The sequence below is a fragment of the Mycteria americana genome, chromosome 2, assembly GCF_035582795.1.
Source record: "Mycteria americana isolate JAX WOST 10 ecotype Jacksonville Zoo and Gardens chromosome 2, USCA_MyAme_1.0, whole genome shotgun sequence".
In the NCBI taxonomy this organism is placed as follows: Eukaryota; Metazoa; Chordata; class Aves; order Ciconiiformes; family Ciconiidae; genus Mycteria; species Mycteria americana.
The window spans coordinates 128563262-128584456 of record NC_134366.1 but is presented as its reverse complement, the minus strand read 5'-3'; the positions used below and the strand labels follow the sequence as shown (position 1 = coordinate 128584456).

The 21195-nt window shown below is 44.3% G+C and overlaps 1 protein-coding gene across 3 annotated transcripts in view; it reads right to left on the bottom strand.

Annotated features, from left to right (window-relative positions):
• The window catches only part of MAPRE2 (microtubule associated protein RP/EB family member 2), a 74006-nt gene that overhangs the window by 50587 nt on the left and 2224 nt on the right, over positions 1 to 21195 (bottom strand). Inside the window, exon 1 of one of the 3 annotated variants that reach the window (XM_075494610.1) lies at positions 7333 to 7542. The exons of 1 other annotated variant lie outside the window; for it this stretch is intronic. In XM_075494610.1, coding sequence (XP_075350725.1) covers positions 7333 to 7420 — 88 coding nt within the window. In that variant the 5' untranslated portion in view covers positions 7421 to 7542. Of the gene's footprint in view, positions 1 to 7332; positions 7543 to 21195 lie in introns of those variants that run through there. One more of the 3 variants, XM_075494609.1, reaches the window with a different exon arrangement.

Sequence of the window (21195 nt, the reverse complement as noted above, 5' to 3'; positions counted from 1 at the left end):
GGATATTCACTTGAGTTACTCCTAAAAGATAAAACTGAAGTCCGTGGAACTCGCTAACTAGCTCTCAGGGTTCCAAATTGCCGAGAAACATAATATTGAAAATTAAACCTCTGAAACAATACACACAACCATATGGAAAAATGGGACATACAGTGTTGCTTTACACTATACCATTAGGGCAAAATAAGCTATTCCTTTACTCTGTCAACTGCCACACTGAGAAGGGCCCATTTTACACAGAAGAAATCCCAAACTCCAAACCGAGAATTTTTCAGTTTGCATAGCTTGTTCAAATATGGTTCCAGACCACACTAAGTTTCTGTTTAAATACACAGGAGCTCACACCAATGTTTCTGTCCTTGCCCCTCCACCCATGCAGGACCCAGATTCACAGGCTCCATCTTCCATCACCTCACCCATATTTCAAAGCCCTTCCCTCCCCCAGTCAACACGAGTAAGCAATGCAAGGCGGCTGTACGCAAGGCCAGAAGATCAAGACCACGACCTGCATGGCATATTCCTCTCCAGGCAGAACGATTTGGCACAGTTGGAGGATTTCCTACGGAAGCTACATCCTTAAGTCTCGACTCACTGATGAATGTTTACATTTCCTGTTTGGATAGCATAGCAAAAAAATAGATTTAACACAAAAGCACCCTTCCCTAAGCATGGGGCTCTATGGGAAACAAGAAATCATTTCAGAGTGGTTAAACTGAGCCATTTAATGGGTGTGTTTTCAGTATACAGAGCCTCCTCTGTCAAATATTTAATAACTTAGTATACCACCAGAAAACTAGACAAACTTTTGTCAAAATATCACAGATTTTCATTTTGAATTAAATATGCAATAGCATGAAGACAACAGAATTGTGTTAAAAATAAAAAAGCCACCGCTTTTAAAACCCCAACAGTTAAATGCATGTTCAGTAAACTTTTATAGCTGATATTCCCCTTCCCCTCCCACCTAATTATAATGAAACAATATGAAGAAGATGCTTTATCGGTGAGTCAGGCAGCAGAGATCTGAGCAAGATCCAAACAGCTACGCAGTGCTCAGCTAACACCATCCCCAGAAGAAACAGGGATGTTTTCCATTTACGTTCCCTAGCACCGATACTGGAAGCGAGCGGTCAGTGCTGCTAGCCGGAGGCCAGGATTCAGGGAGCGAGAAGGACGCAAGTATCCGAACACGGTCCCGGTGCAGCATGAGTCTTGCTGCTGCCGCCACCACCACGCTTACGCCACGCTACGGCCTTCGTGCCATCCCGCTCAGTGGTTTGCGTGATTGAACACAGATGTGGCGAGACCACTCGTTTTCAATTATCAAACAAAGGCTGAAAGTTGCATCTCCAAAATGAAAAGCTGGCACACGATTTATCTTCTTCCTTACCAAGCCTTCGCTATAATTAGCTTTGGGCATGAGGAAGGAGAAAAGACTGTCAAATTAAACTAGCCTCCCCCCACAAGCCCCAAAGCCAAAACCTCTGAAGATATTTTTAAAAAGTCACTTATTCAAATGCCAAGGGTTGAAATGTAGACCTACTACACTTATTTTTTCTTACTGCCTCCCAAAACAAGTTTTATATCTCAAAAGGTTAGACCAGGTGTGTCACCTGGGGAGAACGTTGCTCTGGTCCAGCCTGCCTGTCACGAGGCAGCTGCATCTCCCTCAAACTAGCCATTCGTGCAGCAAAGGAAAACTCAAAGAAATAGCTTTGATCAGGCTCTCTTGGTCCACAGCCCCACCTCCAAACCACCTTTCTTTCACAACGCAGCATATTTTTCATTGCCTGTTTTCCAGGGAGGTTAGATCGAAAAAACTAGGCAGAAGCCAAAATGTCTATTTCTGTGACAGCATCAGGTTCAGTTCTCGCATACCCTAAACTTGCTCCTTTTTTGTTAGTATGCCAGAAACACAGTGCTGTTGCTATGCAGCTCAACAAGGTAGTTTAAAAAAAACCACACCATGCAACAAAAACCAGAATGCAGCCTCCCACCTACAGGATGTTTCCGAAACCCACGGAGGCTGGGTGCAAATTAGGCGTACTCAGAGCTTTTCGGCGAGAATGCTTGGGTGCAAGCTGAGAAGATGGTGCTGTCTGAAAGTTACTTTCATTTCCTTACATGAGCTGGGTTGTCTGTGGAGTGTTGTTTTCTTTTTGTCCCGCCTCCATAAAGCTACCTTTCTCTTAGCCCCTGATTTTAACAAATACCCTCAACTCTCAAAACATTGTGAAGATATTTCCTTCAAGGAAGATCTAAATCCAGGTCAAGAGAAGTAGCCCAATAATGCAGGCACGGACTATCTAGGCTTCAAACTACCAATGCAGTATTAAGCAGAGTCATCCTCATAACCCTCCGAGACATTTACATGCATTCACATGTGATTCCCACTTATCTTCAGTTTCACCCTGTACTTTTTGAGAGTGCCCAGCAGAAGATACTTACCAAAACAGCTCTCCCTAAGGCAGAGTACTCCCTAATCAGAAAACAAGATTAAAGAAGAGCAGCGGCAGCAGGAAGCCAGCTTTATGAAAGTGAAAGAAGAGAAAATAGAGGGTACCCAAGCTCACACGCACCAAGGAAAGATCTCTGCATGGTACCTCTTATGCTGGCTAGTAGCTGCTGGCTGTAAGTCATCAGGATGGTCTTCTCTTGGATAGCTAGTAACTAATCTTGCTGCAACCCAGGTGCTTGACAGACAAGGGGGTTATCACAAATACCACTTCTAGAAAAGCTCAAGCCAAATTTATGGAGTGTGATTTAGGTTTGTGTTTTTTAAACATTTATTATTGCCTTTCTCCTGCTTCCAGTGAAATCTAGGGCAAAATTCTCATCATTTGCAATAGGAGCATTTAGGCCAAGAGCAAATGCCTCTGGAAATAATGTTTCAGTCACTAATATATTTAGTAGCATTTGCTCTGACTAGCATTTACAGTTTCAGAGGATGAAGACAGTCGTGCCTGTCTGTACTATGAAATGAGAAGGCAACTCACTGCTTTTACTCTGTATCTTCTTCCCAGTTCTCAGGAAGAAAAGTTTGGGCCTTAATCTATTAATTTGAACAACACAAATGATCTTTTTCACTTCACTGGAATTACCTGCTTACCATATTCAGTGGAACCTAATTTTAGAGCAAGAAACACCTTCTGCCGAGTAAGGCAAAGCAGCAAATCTCCCTTTGTACCCCGAGTAAAGCTGCACTCGTGTGGAAGGCACAGAGTTGCCAGAGCCAGTGACGGGGACGTCCTTCCCCGCAGAGGGAAGGATGCTCTCTGCCGCGCGGGGCCAGCCTGTGTCCGGCAATTCATCGGGAGTTGGGAAGGCGAAGGCCAAAACAGATTTTGCTAGAACGTAAGTCTCGACTTTCAGCGTGGAAGTTATCAGCTCCCACTGCAGTAAACTAAGCCGGCCAGATAAACTGTGGGGTGTTACAGAGTATATTTCAGCGGCGGGTGAGGAAATCACCGCTTCCGTCCAGCTTTCATTATTATGCACTGTGCCGTTGCACACCGGCAGCTTAATGACCTCGAAAAGAAAGGCGACACTTTGGAAAACCAAATATTTAAAACAGGTACCATTGGAAAGGTGCATACTCATATATAGGAAAGGGGTTTTTTGTTTTTAGTTCCTTTTAGCCTAGTGATTTGAAGAAAAATAATCAGGAAATTAGCCCCCTTCCCCCACCTTTGTGAAAGTTCTGGGTATAAAACTAAATATAGCCAGTGTACAAAGGACCAGAAAACCATTTTTCTAGCAGCGTAGATAAACCAAAAGTTAGGCGTGGTATCCTGCAAAGGAGGGTACAACAGTTTGTCCCTTTTAGATTGGAGTGGTTTAGGCTAGGTATGCCATTCAAACCTGGAACCATTCAAACTCTTTGTACAGCTAGCTTTTAAAAACATGATGAGCTGATGAACCACAGCCTAGACTCTGGCAAAAAAGTGCTGCAGACATGCCCTGCTTAAAAAAAAATTCTCCACACAGCTGTTGATTTGGTTTCTCATTGAATTTTTTCAGTCTTCTTTGAACATAAAAGTACAACTATAATTAAATGTAATGCCATTCTCAGAAATGAGCCCAAATCTATTTTGGGCCAACAAAATGACACCTCAGTTCCAACCAAATTTTAAAGTCACTTTCCTGATCCGGAGCACCTTAAACAGCATTTCACTAGAGAAATACAGATTGATTACAGTTATTTACTCTGAAAGGTAACATCTCCCTGTGACCACATTTTATGCCAAAGTGCCTGGTTTCCATTTACCAGCTAAGTAAGGCTAGATGAGAAACTTAACACCTCAGGCCTGTACGTCCCAGTCTGCAAAATATAATATGTCCTTTGGAAGACTTGGGAAAACTATTTGTGGCTTTGCATAGAGAGCACGTGGTTGGGACTCATGTGGTATAGGTTCAATTCCCTGCTGTGTCCTCAACTTCGTGGATAACTCAGGGCAACTCCTTTCACATCAGGTTGCTAGTCTGCAAAATGGTATGAACCTCACCTCTTTTTAAATCTACTTTGGGAGTTGGAGATCAAATCTGTGGTAGGAGCTGGTATTTGAAACAGTAAAGCTTTTTTTTTTTTTTAGGTCTGAGAACATCAAATGATAAACATAAATTTATTCTGATCAACAAACACTAATTTTTATGAAACACAGTATGTTAGAAGTAAAAACAAGAAAACACTTCTGATATTACAGGAGAGAGAAGTGAAAGGCAAATACTGAACCTCTATACATATGGTAGGCACAGTTTAACTTAAGAGCAAAGCTGCAGTATGCAGAAGTGTATTGCAAGCAAAGTACATACTACTACTAGATCTGTACAACTGCTGATCTGATGTCATGCCTCAGGCTGTGTTTAATGACATATTTATTCCATATTTCTAGGGGCAGATGGAACAAACCAGACCAACAATCAGAGGCATAGCAACTTGATGTGTCATACGGTGAAGTTGTACAGGCTGCTCCGTAAGTAAGTCAGCATGGCACCAAGAGTCCAGCATGGCAGCAGGCATATTACGGATGGGATTAGTCTGTTATATTTAGTGATCTTCTGCTCCAACTCAAACTTAGCAAGGACCTAACTAGCCTAGCTATTAAGGATTTTTATGGAAGCTAAAAGCACATTATATTCCAGTGTCAAGGAGAAGTTTCACCAGTTTTCACATTTTCTTTAAGGTCTCTTTCTGCTATGGTTGACATTTAACTCACAAAGTACTTAGAGCTACAGACTAAACCAAATCATTCTCCCCACTGGAAAAAGGGGGAATTGACAGATTTGGGTGCCATGACTCTGTAGATCAGGCTAGGTTTCCACAAGGAAAAGAGAACCTAAATAGGATTCCCCAGTGGAGATTTTTATTTGCGCATTAAAGGTTTATTTCTCAAAAAAAATTTAATTAGATTATTTATTTACTGCCCCAAAATGACATGCAACGTTAGCATTAGTAGTTCTGCATTCCTTTATATTGCTCTAGATACGGATACAAATGGATACAAAGCTCTACAAGACTAAGGAGTACTCCTCTGGATGAAAGGCTATTCAGATGCAGAATAACTTCTAGAAAACTGGGCAAGTGATACAATTATTTCTGTCATCACGTGCTTAACACAGCAGCCTCGCAAAACATCTTTTCTAGACATAGTTCAACGTACGATACGACAGGCAGAAGGACAAGAAAACTGACTTGTTGATAGCTGCAGAAAATTACATATAAACATATTGCAAAAGGATAACGGTGAACTCCATTCAACAGAGGTTTTCCAAAAAACCCTTCTGCAGGAAAGCAGTGAGACAGCAATCAGTAGCACCTACGACACATGTCAGAATAACTAAAGATAGATGCATGATAATTCATTTCAAATCTATTCCACATTTCTGCTTAGGTGCATGATGGAAATATAGCTTTCCTCTAAAACAGAACCTTGTGCTGCTCAGCTGAAATTCAGATATAGGAAGCGAGAGCTCCAATCTTCCTGCAAGCAGAAACAGGTCTTCACAAAAGCAATTTTGCTACTTTGCGCTAAATGTGTGCGTGGGGGCTTCATTACACAATGCATCAATAGATTCAGAGAGAGGGACAGACTAAATTTTGTGGTATTCAAACAAACCACACACTTGGATCTCCAAGGCATTTCAGCATCACCTGTCAGTGTGTGATCAACAATGAGATTCACTGTTAAGGTTATTAATGGCCAGCTATGCCGGTAGCTGCTCTGTTACTCCGCAGCAGAAGAAAAAAATATTGTGGTTTTCTTCAGGCAAACAAGCCAAGTCATCCACATTTGTTTTCATCTAATCGAGCATACAACTCGCCACTTTAGTCAGATATTTGAAAGCAGCATCATTTCCTGCTGTTTGAAAATCAGCTTTAAGGGGCGTGTTCTCTGCAGAGGCATTGCTTGCTGTCATCCAGGCAGTATTTAAAATAACTGTATATTAACATAAGGGGAGCCACTGGCCGTACTATCACCCTTCGAGTCGGCAGCGAGGAGCACCTAAAACCAGTTGCGTTCCGGGCTGCGCCGCGACCCTTATCAAACAATGCAAACAATTTTAATGAGCTTATCTGCCGGAACATATTGTCAGAGCTGTTAATGCAGAAGCGCTGCCAGCAGCACATGCCAAGCGATTCATCAAAAATGCCTACAACTGCGACAAAGGACGCGCCCCCCCAAAATGAAAAACGATAAATAAACACAAGATGGGGCCGGCTCCGACCGCCGCGGCGGGCGGGGGCGGCGGATGGAGCCGCCCCCCCCCCCAAGCACCGGGGGGGCTGTCACCCCGCCCCGATGAGCGGGGGTCGGGTCGCTGTCACCCCCGGACCGCTGCGGGGGGGAGGGGGCCGCCCCGCCGGGCCGTGCCCGACGCCCGGTGCGGTCTCCCGGCGGGGCAGGGGCTGCCCGCGCCCCGCCACCCCCGGCCGCCGCCTCCCGCACGGCGCCGCCTCCGAGATCCGCAGCGAGGTGCTGCGGCTCTTCCCCGGGGAGCCGGCTGCCTGCGCGGGGTTCGTTCTTTCCTTCCCTCCTTCCTTCCTCCCCCCTTTTTCCCTTTTGTTTTTTTCATTTTATTATTTTCAACCGCCTTTCTTCCGCCCGGGAGCGGCGAGCCCCCGCAGACATCCCGCCTATTCACCAAACGCTTTACAGCCGGACAATGCGAGCGCCGCCGCACGCCGCAGCCCCCGTCCGTCCGTCCGTCCATCCATCCGTCCGTCCGCGCCGGCGGGGCCGGGGGGGGGCCCGCCGCCCGCCCGCCTTATGCAACCGCCCCCCGCGCTGCAGCCCCCCCCGGCCGCCGCCGCCCCGCTAGCCGCCGCAGTACCTGTAGGAGCGCTCCCCCCGCACCGTGTGCTTCCTGAAGGGGATGATGGTCCCGTTGTCCTGGATGATGTCGTTGTTGTTCTCGCCATTTGGGGACAGGGCTTGGGTCGGTCCGGGCATTGGCGCTCCCGCGGCTCCGCAGAGCCCCGCGCTGCTGGTGTGCGGAAGGTGGCGGCAGCCGACTCTCGCCGCCCGCCCGCGCCGCCCCGCCCCGCACGTCAGCCCCGCCGCCGCCGCCCCACGTGACCGCCCCTCGCCATGGCAACCGGCCGACTCCGCGCCTCGCCTCCCTCCGCGCCGCGGCCGCCCCGCTGCGCCCGGGGAAGGGGGGGGGTGGGGTGGGGGGGGCGGGCCGCGCCGGGCCCGCTACCGCCCCGCGCCCCCCACACAAAGAGCCGCTCGCCCCGCGTGTGCGGGGGGACCGGCGGGGACGGCCCGAGGTGTCAGCGGTCCTTCTCGGTGCGGGCAGACAAAGCGCTAGGGGCAGCCCCGCGCACACCCCCCCCTCGGCGGCCACACCGCTACCCGCCGCACAAGCCGTGTGCGCCCGTGTCCCTGCGCCCGTGGGCGGCACAGAAACACGTCCCTCTCCCCTCCGGCAACGGGGAGGGGAACCCCATGAGGACGGCAGCTGCGCTTTCGCCTTGGTTTTACGAGAACAACCGAGACCCCGAAGCCCGGTACCTCCTCGTCACCCTCCTTTCCCGGCACCTCCACACCACCCGCCTTTCCCCGGCACCAGGCAGCTGCTCCGGGCTCCAGCTTCCGCAGCTAGCACGAAGCAAGCCCCCCAGCACGCCGCTCCGTGACGCTGCCCCGGCGGCAGCAGCACAACAGATTCCCTAACAGGGAACCGCCGCCCGGCTCTCCGGAACGTCTTCCCTCTGCCCCGGCGGGCCTGGGGCAAGGGCCATCTCCACGGCACAAAGCTCGCCCTTGTCTGCCAGCTCCACTGGCCGCAGCTCACAAGAACAGGTTTTGTGTTTAGTACGGCAGGCGCTTTATGAACAAAACCGTGCATAAATATTAAACGGTATGAGAATACAAGGATGTCGGCAATCATGGGCTCCTGATCATAAAAAAAAAAAAAAGCATAAGAAGGTCTAAGTTCACTGACGCTATTTCTTTCCCGTTCCTGTGCCCGCTACTCCGCCTGGATTTCCACCCACCCTCCCCTCCCGGCCCCAAGCACCAGGATGTCCAGGCTCCCAGGCTCTATATCCCCGCTTACAGCTTCACTGGGGAGCACAGTAACACACCTGTCAAGCTGCATTGCCCGTTTCCAGCTTTCTCCTGCTCTCAGGCTTACACAGAGAAACCATTTGATGGCATGTCCTTTAAAATCTTGCTTGGGTCAGAAACAAGAAGGGAAAAACCTGCCAAGGCAGTAGCACTGAACTGCTGGCACTGCTAGTCTCTTAGCACCGCCATTCACACGACCCCTCATCTCTTCTCCCCTTCATTTCAAAGGGTTTCTTATCCCCCCTCCCAGGCCGTTTCCCTCTGCATATCTCCATGATTTCCACGTATCTCCCCTTGCCTAAATAGCAACGTCCTTCAAAATTTGACCTTAACCACAGAGCAATGCTGGTCATCTCCTCAGAAGCAGATCTGAACTTCGCTGCGGTAAAACCTACCCTCATGTCCCAACAGCGGATCAAAACTCACACATTTACCACATTAGAAAAAACAAACTATCCAATGTTTACAAATTGTTTTCTCTAAACGGAAACCAGCAAGAGTGACTATGGGCACGGTCTCTAAACAGCTCTGGATGACCTCAAGGCTGTTAGATTCGAAAGAGCAAAAAATATTTGGGCAGATCTACCAACACCTTTAAAAGAAAAAAAAAAAAAAAAAAAAGGGCAACCCCAAATCCAACTGTCTTTTAAAACGGGTTTTAAGGTGGCAGGTCGAATGGAAGCAACACAAGTATTTCTAATATGTTCTCAGGGGCACAATTTAATAAAATTCAAAAGTTTTGAAGTATGAGTTTGATCAGGTTTATACCTCAGATTTTTTCTGCATGAAGAAAGTGATTTTATGAAATTTTAACTAATCTTTATCTAACCTTTCAGACTGAAATGACACCTTGCTGAAAGCTTAGTTTACATGATTATGCTCATGATATAGACTGTGGATTCACAGAGAGCTTGTAAGCTGAATACAATCAATAACTAAACACCAAGTGCTGTGCAGTTGGATCGCTGAGAAACTACTTGGAATTAAATCAGATGTATGCATTAACAGACACACAGCAATCTCTAACAAAACTCAAATTAGTCTGCCAGTTTGCCATGGTCCTCTGAACACCAAGACAGGAGGTTTTATTTATTGTTTCTGCCCAGTTTTCAAATATACTCAAATTTCACTTTCAGTAACCAACCTATGGACATTTGCAGTTGACGCACTTTATTGAAAAATGTTCCATTCATCTGGCAACAGTAAACCCACTGGAGAAAGTTGCCTTTGAGTCTTTTTCAAAACAAGCAACAAAATACATTCTGCTAAAAAGGCCAGTAAGTGTCTTAGTAAGACTCAAGAGCATGGAGAAGCCAGAAATGCTACATGGTGACAGAATATAAAAATAATCTATAGCAGGTCTTTAGCTGCCAGACATAACCCTACCTGCTCTGCTAGGCAGTGAGCAGTAAAACACTCTGCTACCCTAACTTGTAAAAATATTTTTATTTCTTCACCAGTGGCAAAGAACAGAAGCTTCTTTATTGAAGTCTCCAAAACTGTTTAAAACATGTACTGGCAAAGCTACAGGAGAGAAGTGCAGGTGAGGACAGCACGGCAGCCTCGCTTCAGACCCCTTCTTGCCTCTGCATTAGGATTCAAGGTCAGAACACACATGCTGTCTCAATGCAGTACCTTACCTTTACAGAGGCTGAGCCAGGCCTCGGCAAAAGAAGCTTGGCGCTGGTTTTCAGAAAGCACATGCTGCTTCGGTTGATCTAACGCAGCCTGGGGGATGCAGGGCACAATATGGATTCCATATGCATGGCACTCCCTCCACTTACTTCTCTGTTTCTGAGCACTGCGTGGCCCACAAACATGACTCTTATCTTTATGTACAGGAAGCCACCAGCGTCTTCTTCCCACTTTCATCGTTCTGAGCAAAGAGGTCTCGGATGTAGATCGAGCGACACAGAACAAGAAAGAGGAACCTGTTGCTGTTATTAGGTGCCTGTGCATCTGTGTTGCCGTTATAGATTTTACATGCAGCAGGCATACAAATAGAAAAGCAGCTTGAAGAATAAAAGGTCAGCATGGTGTCGATAAAAAACCCCACCTATGGTATGTTGAAAGTACCGGTATCTAGTACTCACAAGTGATATACAGACTAAGCAAAGCAAAAAGCCAGGAAAGCAATTAATGCTGAAGTGTGGAATTACAAAACCTGAAGTAATAGATCTTCAAGCACTCAGAACCACAAAAGCAATGGCTGGAAGGGACCTATGGAGGTCATCCAGTCCAGTCTCCCACTCAGAGCAGGATCATCACCAACACGACATCAGGTCATGTTTGGTGACATGATCATAGTCTAACCAACTCTTGAAAATCTCCAAGGATGGAGATGTCACATCCTCTCAGGGCAACCCACTCCTGTGCTGTATTAGCCTGCTGTTCCCCACTTCTCACCCAACTTTGGCTACAAGGTGATCCCACACGTCCCCTGGAGAATACAGCAAGTCCCAGGTGTGCTGAAGATGAAAAAGGCACCACCCTACCCCAGGACATGCATTCCAGTACTTTGATTTCTGCTGTGGTGAACCAGGTAGCGCAAACATTCGCGAGCACTGCAACAGGCCTAAACGTCATTCTCCAAAAAATCTGGTTGCTCCTTCCTCCTCAGAGCTTTCGTTTTCAGTTCCTCTCTCCTTACTTGCTCTAGGCCTCACTTACTGCAGCAAAAAGACCATGCAGCATAATTTATAACACCTGAGAGTGAAATCCCCTAAAAGCCCAAAATGCAGTGTTAGAAAGACCTCAGGCATGCTCGAGCCAGAATTTTATACTAGGCAGCTAATGTGGAAATAAATTATGAGTATTTTAACGCTGATAAGAAGTGACCAATGCACAGTCTCTGAAAACAGAGGTGATTGCCATGCTGGAGACTTCTGCTGATATATTTGTAAGAAGATTAAAAAAAACCCAGTTTAGGGAGCTTTTTATGTGACATAGCCAAAGTATAAATACAATTAATGATTGCAGAAATTCCCCACTGCTTGGATAACTTGGGGAGTGGGGGAGTGGAAAGGGGGTGAGATAAAGAAAAATGCATTTAACCCTAGAGTGGCCAACGAGCATCCCTCATCTCTGACATCTCATGTTCAAGTTTGTACAGGAATCAGTGTGATATTCCTTGCACTGCTCTCAGAATACACCTCAGCTATGACTTCAAACTGTAGCAAACACCATGCAAGCATAATTATTTGGGCCCATGTACTTCACTTTTCAGAGGAGTTTCATGAACGCTCCTGTCACAAGTGCAGTTTTTCCACTGGGAAAGAGAATAAGAAAAGCGGATTTCAGGCAAACAAACCGTTAGAAGGTAGCAACAGCTTTTGTAAAGCAGCAGTCCTGGTCAATGTAGTCTGCTTTTCCAATTTAACTATTCTCATAGTCTTCCATTACGAGGCTGAAGATTAACAGAATTCTGCAAAGCAACAAATTTACACACTGTAGAGCAAAATCGAAGTTATTTGTAGCACTCAAGTGTGTGTGTTTATCAGAAACCCATGCAGAACAAGGCTCCCCCTGAAGGAGTTGGCCAACAGTGTTTAGATTTGAAAATAAGTAAATAAAGCAAATCAGGAAGAAAGTTTGGGAAGAGCTAAAAAAAAAAAAAAGTTACTCTGTTAAGTCTTAGGCACATCTTGCTTGTTCAAGGAAGCCCCAATTCATTAAGGTACACAGACATACTTTATTCCCGGCATGAGTAGATTCAGTAAGATGGATATAACCATGAGCATACTTAATTAGGCTGCATCAGAATCAGCCTAATTTCTGACAGCATACACCATTAATAAAAGTTTCATTTAGTAAATTAAGAACAGAAGACTTAGGAGATCCAGATTTGCATGTTATCTACAGGAAGTACAAATGAGGTATCTGCAACTGCACATCTATTAGAGAGCACTGGCTTGTGCCAGCCTAAATTAGTGCACAGTTCCAACCTGTAATGATAACATATTACACAGAAACATCCATAAAGGAATTAACAACAGCAATGTTACTAACACTGTGAACGTATATCAGATATGATGTGGTGTATGATAAGCTTCAAGCTGCCCTGGGTTATGCAGAAGAACTCACATTTCCCGTTTCACTGACATTCTGTCAACTGCACTGATCAGCCCAAAGCAAAGCTCCCACTGTGGCCTAAAATCACTTCAAGTGAAAATTCAAAACGATAACTTTATAGACTTTCTTTGTTTACCCAGCACTGAATAAATTCTCCCACCTCCATCCCATTACTTCATTCTATGCCTTAAATTTCAGGGCACGTTGCATTTCAACTCACCATACCAAACAGCAAATGATAATTTTGTCAGGACAAAGAAACACTGCATGAGTTTTAATAAAACAGCTACTTATCACTCCAGACATCCTGTAGATAAAGAATGAGCTTCCCACCCTTGGGGATTATAGTGTTGCCACTTTAAGCAAAGTCTTGATTATTCGCCTTCCCTGGAGAGAGACAGATAAAGAGAAAGAAAGAGAGGGCTGTCCCAATTACACAATGTGCATGGACCACATCCCTATGAGGTAATTCAAGTCTATTTTTAAATATACGGACATATTTATATTTCAGAGGTCACATTTAATATTTTAAGTGTTCTGTGCCTGTGAGGAAGAGTAAAAAAAAAACTTGGGGTCTTTGTCAGCTAAGCATTCTTGAAAATTCAGCCTAATAAGCTGCAAATCCAATCTGACCATTACCGTATGAATTCCTCACTAAAAAGAGAGGTCTTGGAAGAGCCACAGCCTGTGGGTATTTTTCTTTAGCTACAAAAGGTAGCTGCTGGCTTTTTACTGTATAAATCAAATAGAAATCAGAGGATTATTTCAAGATTCAAATACTGTCTACAAAACCAGGATTTTTTTTTTTGTTTGCCCTTGAATAGACAAGATATTTTAAGACTAGTTATATACTTTTAATATTAATGGTTAGATTAAAATTAATAAATAGGTTTAGTGGACATTTATTAAATCCAACCCTTTCACGGTTTAGCTAAATCCAGCTGTTTTTAAAGGAAAAAAAAATCCTACTTAGAAAGAAGCACTCTCCAGTATACATCAAAGGATTCCATACTTAAAACATAAGAAGTTCACACCAAATATCTGAAACATTTTTATCCACCACTTCCTACATAACAAAAAGCTCCAGTGAGAGCAGGAAACACTCAGTGAAGGATGGTTACAAAAGAGAATAATTTTTTACTTCCATTAACTCCAGACCAAACCAAATTTTTTAATTCTTTAGTGTCCATTACATTTGTGTTCAGTGATATCCCCTGGGCTACAGCAGAGTTTCAGGCACACCTTGGGCAGCTGCTTTCATCTGAAAACCTGTAAATGGAGGCTGTGAACAATAAATGCTTGAAGTAACAGCTCCTCTCTCTCACTCTGCTTTTAATACTTATTGAAAGGAATTGAGGCAGGAGGCTGAGACCCATGGCTCATTTACATGGAATAATTCCATTTACATGGAATTATTTGGCTGGAGCTGTTCTAGATCACCACTTCCATTTACAGTAAGGTGTTAACTACTTTTCTAGGCTTGTTTTGTCAGAGTTCAGACGTAAAGACTATGAAGGACCAAACCAAAAGCATTCAAAATGTTCAGGTAGTCTGGATTCCTAGACTTTTTCAGAGAATGACAAAACCTTAATTAATTGAAAATGAGATTTGTGTTCTAGAAGAGGGATTTGGGATTTTCAAGTTTCCATACAGTACAGCTTATGACTGTTACCACTGGAAAAAGTCAGGGCTTCAGAGATCCATACCCTAAACAAAACCAGTGAAACAAGTTATAAATGCTAAAAGCCTGGAAGAGTTTGGAAATGTGAGAGAGTAGAAGAAAAATCAAGTATTTCTCTATACATTTTCAGCTGTTGAGGAATCTTTGCCTTTCTTAGGGCTAAAGAAAGGTACCTGGAAAAATGCGGACAAGCAAAAAACCAGGCAGGAGTGGATAATCTACCTCTCTGATGTTCCTTCTTACATTTTACACTGAAAATATCAGCAATATACTTTGAAGGCATTTCAGTCTGATGATATACTTCATAAAAGCAACATTGGGGCATAGGGACAAATGAGAAGCTTTGCAACACCATTTGACAAGGTTACTAACATGAAAATCCAATATGGTTGTATCCCACACGAAAGTGATACCTTATTGGCAGATGATGACTTTCAACATTACTTGTTACATTACTCTGCTGAAAACTTGACTTGGCATTGATATTATATACTAAGAATTCACGACTAGTTAAAAATGGCTCTTGGGATCAATGATTCTGTTAGTATTGTACAACAAGAGTTGTGAAGCCATTTGATTTGCACATGTTATCCAAGTAATTTAATGCCCCACATGACTATCCAATACCTGCATATAACATAAGGAGAAGTTTAAATGCTTTGGAATGATTATTGGCTAACATCTGTTGACCATTCAGTGTTGCACCTTGTCCAATATCACCATTGTAGATCCTGAGCACATGAAGCTTGCACAGGGGTTATAACCCATCACAAGGAACATTACATTTGTCAACATTTACCAAACTGTCCAAGACACTCACCACTGCTAAAGAAGAAGGGAGAAGGCTGGCACAAGAAAGTAATGGTTCCAGAAGGTGGTCAATTGAGTTTCTGGGTACCTATTACTGAATCAAAAATGCTTCAACCAGCTGACAGAAAGGGCTGGATCATTACAAACCAAGATTTGAAGGGGTTACTTTGTCCCGGGAAACTGTTAATTAAATGCCTGTCCTCCCACACCCAGCAAAAAGCCAACATAAACATTAGTACATACTCTAGCTAATGTGAAAGAAATACAGAGCATATTCATGCCTGACCGGGATCAAAATCGCACTGCCAAGTCATTCAGTGGCGTGTGAGTGTTTCCGCGATTGCAAACCCTGGCCCGAGAAGCCGGTGCCTTGCTGCAAAATACTCTACAAATAGTTTCCTCATGGCCTTACAGCGTACTACAAATCATTCTCTTACAAAGCAAGTGTGCCTCACGCGCCCATCAAAGTCACAAATGCCAAGATGTTAAACAGAACGTGGGGTGCTTTTTTGCTCGTATGCCGGGTTTGTATGCCGCCTGCCCCTTCTCTTGGAAACTGCTTGTTATCTTGGACATTCATAGCATTTTACAAAAACTAATTTCCGTGAGCTTTCTGCATTTTACCAGTACAGAAACAGGCCCCCTTGTCATGACCAGCTTCCTCAAAGCACTTACTGTCACGAGCCTGTGCAAGCTTCCTCTGCTTCGCCCTCAGCACCGCGGTGGCGGGGCCCCATCCTCTCCTCCACGGCTTGCTTCCCGATCCGTGCGGGCCTTCCAGCTCTGCAGCTACACAAATCCTATCCCTTTTCCCCACTGCTACAACTAGATGAGCTCCTCCCTTTCATCGCAGATTTCTTCCACACCTGAGGTTTCCCCATTGTTCTTTCTCCTGCTCTTTGCCACCCTTCCTTTGTCAGGCATAACCCTTTGTAGCCTCGGGCCATTTCCACTTTCCTTCATCAGCCACCTGCAGAGAACCCGGCTCAGATTGGTTTCCTTCCCTCAGACAAAGTTCCTGGCATACCTACTGTCCGGCTAACAGGCTGTCATTAGCTAATGACGCCTCATTTCACGCAGGCCGAGAGGAATGTGCGACAGTACTTGCCTGCTAAGGTGCACGCACGCTGCCACGCAGCAGCCCACGAAGTGACACCCGTATCCAGGGGCCGCGTACCACCCGCAACTGGCACATCTTGTCCTTGTCACTAACATACCGCAGAGCTGAAACCCCTGAGGCACCTCGGCCCCTCCGGAAAACTAGGTTGCAAGGATTTGCTTGCGACCAGTAGTTCACAGAGAAGTCAAGGAGTGCTTCCTCTTTGGGCTAGAAAAAATACATTTATTATACACAGTTTTAACAGAAATTTGTCTTACCATTCAAACAGACTTGCTCTTACTTATTGCATGCTCATTACAGGCCAAATGCAAGCATCTGAGGCACTCTCTTCTTTACTTTCTGATAATTCCCTACACACGTGCTTTTTAACTCGCTGTTAAGTATTTAGATCTGTCACAGGCTTGTAAGTAATAGTTACTATTTGCAAATGCTAGAGCATTTGGGAGCAAGAAACTGTTCTTCCAAGTACAATTTCATGGCTACTTCACACAATACCATTCCTAATCATAAAGTTTTAGTTTCCTAATTTATTGATAGAAAACCGACTTTTTCCAATGGCAAGTCAATGTTCATTATCATCTTACTGTTTATCCAAAGTCTTCATTAATAAAATAGCCTTCAAAATGAGGAGGAAAAATAATTTGCAGGCAGCTTTAACAATGTTACACTTATGTTAGTACTCTGAATAAAAAAAAGAAAGAAGATTTGCAAACTGCATCAGGAAACTTATCTCACTGACAGGTATTCCCTAAGAGGACTTCTGGACCTTGACATATTAGACCAAGTTTCTATGAACGCTTTGAGCCCTTTATTAACCTAGTGCTGTAAGTGCTTTATTTAGATACTAGCACCCTACAGAAAGCTTACCAAGCACTTTCTGAAATCCTGAAATTTCAAATTACCCAAAAAATGCCCTTGCCTGGTTGTTAAGAGGCAAAGCTAGTTGGGAGAAAGCTACTCCTGGCCTGCTTTAGTGGAAGGTACATCTGCTAACAGCAGCACACACAGCTACTGGGGCTTGGGGAGGACAAACGAAGAAGCAAGAAAACTTGCAAGCAATGTACAACAGCAAATTTTCCTTATAAAGTCATATCAATGACTTTTTAAAATCACACCTAGTAATTAAATTAATAGTACCACAACTGCTGCCATAAATTCATGGATCAAATGTGATACCAGCTGAAGTACTACTGTGACTTTATTTTATTTAAATGTAGGGAACAGATGAAGTGTAATATAAAGCTCACGCCCCTACTCTAAAATAGAGGGAGTGCCATTAAAAATGTACACATCTCCATTCTGAGCAGACAAGACCATACAGAAAGTGCATGATCTTACTGAAAAGATAAACAGCTGGATTTACTTCCTTCCATTAACCAATGACCCACTTGTCAAACATAAGCTGTAGATTTAAAAGAGTGATTACATGAAGCCTCTTATATTAGACAAAAAGATCCCAGCTATGAAATCAGACCAAGTCTGAAAATACTTGAGTGCGGTCAATATTGTTCTTTTATACAGACACAAGACGAGGACCAGTTATTCTTTTTAAAACGTACAATATAATGGGAGGGTGTTTCCTGCAGTGCTGTTCAGAAGGTGTTTATCCCATGCAGCCCGCTCAGGTCGTTAGCGGTGAGCCAAATCCAGGCCTTGCATAAGAGGATGAAGCTCTCACGGAAGCCACTGCATAAACCTTAATGTGGGGGCACTGCCAGCTTCCTTCTGCGAGGACCGGGTACTCAAAGAGAAGCAAAACTGGCACTCCCCAGGCTGAATGGTAACCATGACATGTACCTGGCCTATCTAACCACTCAGAGAGGATTTTTAACAGGGGCTGCAGCAGTGCACACTTTGGTGGCAGATCTCCAGCTGAGGCTTTTAGGGCTCGAGCCAGCTGCCATCGATTTTGCCCATGTGTAAGTGCCTCCCACCACATGCCCGTTTCTGTGCCTACTCCAGGCTCAGGTAGGAACAAACGTGCAAGATGCTACAGATGATTACAGCATTTGGGCTTGAGTGCAAGCACTGAGTTAACAACAGGAAATGTATCAGGGACAACAAATTATTAGGTCCCAAGACACTGAAAACATCTAATTTTGCCACCTTGTATTGTAACGCAACAGCAGCGCACACAACAGTGGCCTTCCTACACTCTACTTAAGGCTAAACAAGCCTCTAAGAAGCCATTATTATAAGCAACATTTCTACTGTAAGGACAACTTATAAAATTAAATGTGTGTTGCTTCCACCTGACCTCACTAGCGTGCTGCACGCTGCCAGCGACTCACGCTTTACTGTGACTCAGTATATAGGGTGATTTTCTGGAAGCTGCAGATCATGGAGCAACTTAATTATATAAGAATCTCAGCAGTCAGCTAATGAAAACCAAAGTTTCCAGCCCCAGTGATTGCAGAGAAATATTGGAAAATGCTGATACTTGGATTAAGAAAAAACAAAACAAAAAACCAAACCCACAAAAGCCAGCAACAACCAAAAAACCCTCCTTAAAAAGAAGTGCAATATTTGAATTAGCTCTTTTAAGCCTTTCTTTACTCTTGGGATCCTAGCAGGCACGGTGGGTTTCTGGGAGCCTGTCCACCCCCCCGATTTTACCCTGCTGCTGGAGGCCCTGCGCACTGCAGCTCAGCATCCCAGTGCCTGATGTGCAGGTAGAGATTTCAGCAGCAGCATCGGAGAGGGGGCCAGGTAAGCCACGCAGCGCCTACCACACCACAGAACAGGGACATGTGTACTTCACAGAGAAGAAAGTACAGATGGGAGCACGGCCATGGCACTCTGAGCTCCACACGCCTCCCACCACACCAACAGCATTTGGGTTGCAGCTCAGTTCTTTGTCATATTCCTCAGCAGCACTTGGGGGTCACCACGGTGTGCAGTCACCACTGTGCCAGCCCAACCTTCTCTTCCCATCTTCCTTTTACACTCCTCCATCTGCCTTCCTTTCTCCACCTCTCCTCCCTTTGCCTTTCCTTCCCCAGATGAAATCTAGAGCTACTTACTACTTTGCTGTTAGCACTTTCTGGACATTAAAGTGATCAGCAAGTGATCACACTCACAGTCAGTATTGCAAACAGACTAGCAAGACACAGACTACTAGAAAAAGTTCCTCTGTTTTCCTAACAGATCCAGCCTGACGGCAGACTCAGGATGACTGCACAGAATCAGGGTAGGTCCTGCGCACATTTGCAAGATTATATTTAGAAAATCTAGAAACTGCTCTGAAAAATGACACAGTTATTTTTATAGCATCTGGATGCACTGCAAATACTTGACATATCTGACAAGGATTAATATTTTTTAAGGTCCTTAAAATAAAAAAAAAAAAAAGGATTTTTTTTGCTGTTGGAGCAAAACTCAAATCATTACTTGAATCATCCTTTAATAAACATTCTCCAACTTTTAAATGAAGCATCATTGATAGGCAAAATGTAGAAGGCAACAAAAGACGACTAGAAATAAGGGTATCATTCTTTTTTTATATTATTGTATATTGTCATGGCTTCAACAGTCATGGCACAAAGTAGCAACATTTTGTAACCCCTGAACAGTCATATTGTGTATAAAATGAAAAAAAGGCTTCTGTAACATTTTGAGCACAAAAGGTACTAGTGGCATGAAAACAGTGCCTTTTCCTCATTACAGTAGAAAATGAGGTTTCTATTTAATAAAACCCCCAACCACAAGGCTATGTGTTTTTGTAACTGTGAGTGTATGTCAGTGCTGTTGACAGCTTCTGCGTTGGAAAGGCTCTCATTATTAACTCTGAACAAAACCACACGTTATCTTTTTGAAAAGCAAAGTTACGTTCCTGATGAGTCAGCCGCTTTGCTGAGCTCCTGTGGGATAATTTTTGGTATTGGGCACTGAAAAAATAAATATCACCCCAAAGTTCAGAATATTTTCAGACAGCACCATAAAAGGCTATCCAAGCTACCCAATTCCTAAGTTAAGAAGGGAATGGGGCTGGTGAGTGCGCAGCCATAAACAAACATTCCACTTCGGTTAACTTTGCTCTCTTAGGTTCAGGATTTAGGTCTCCAGTTTTCTCATCTTGGATCAAAACCAGCTATAAAGCAGCTGTGTCCTCTTCAGGACTGACTCCTAAACAGATGTCCTCCACTACACTTTGGGGGACCTTGTGGTGTTTCCACAGAATGAAAACACTTTCGAAGCACTCCGCTCAGCCCAGAAGTTCACGCATTTCATACTTCTTCAGTCTTTTGGCTGAAGGTACAAAGCAGCCCTTAGGGAAGTCAGCTCTTCTTTGGTGGACGTTATGGGGACCAGTTTGGGGAAACAAGCAGTGGAGAACTGAGTGGGAAACAAAGTGCACTTATCTAGAAGTAGTATTTTATTCTGCCCCAGTGCTGGTGCTGGAAGGTAGGGAGAAAGAAGTGAGGGGAAACCCTTCTTTAGTCTGCCCGGTTTAAGTAACTATATGCACCTTCAGCATGAATGACCAGAGAACATTTGTTTCTGTGCAGGGAAGAGAAAAGCTCATACAGCCTTTTTGTTCAGATCTCCCCTGAACACTTCATGAATTAGTAGTTCATCATACAGACATACTTTATATACATGTGTATATACCTATTTTTAATATATTTGCTTTCTCTTCCCCTATCTCAAAATTACTGAAATATAACAGGTAATTCCTGAGCTAATGTTCCAGCAGAAACCAGACTTGCTTTCTAATGTTAGGGTATATTGTAAATGTTTTAGTGATAATACATCAAGCAAGGAATTGTAACTGCCAAAAGCCCCCATATCTGCATCTCGCACACGAGAGCGCCTGATGTGAGAACTGTAAAATTCCTTGGATGTTCCAACATCCATCCCTCATGTTGTTGTCCATATAACTTAACTCCATGAAAAAATACACCCATTTGTCAGCTCAAAGGCACTGAAACCCAACCGGA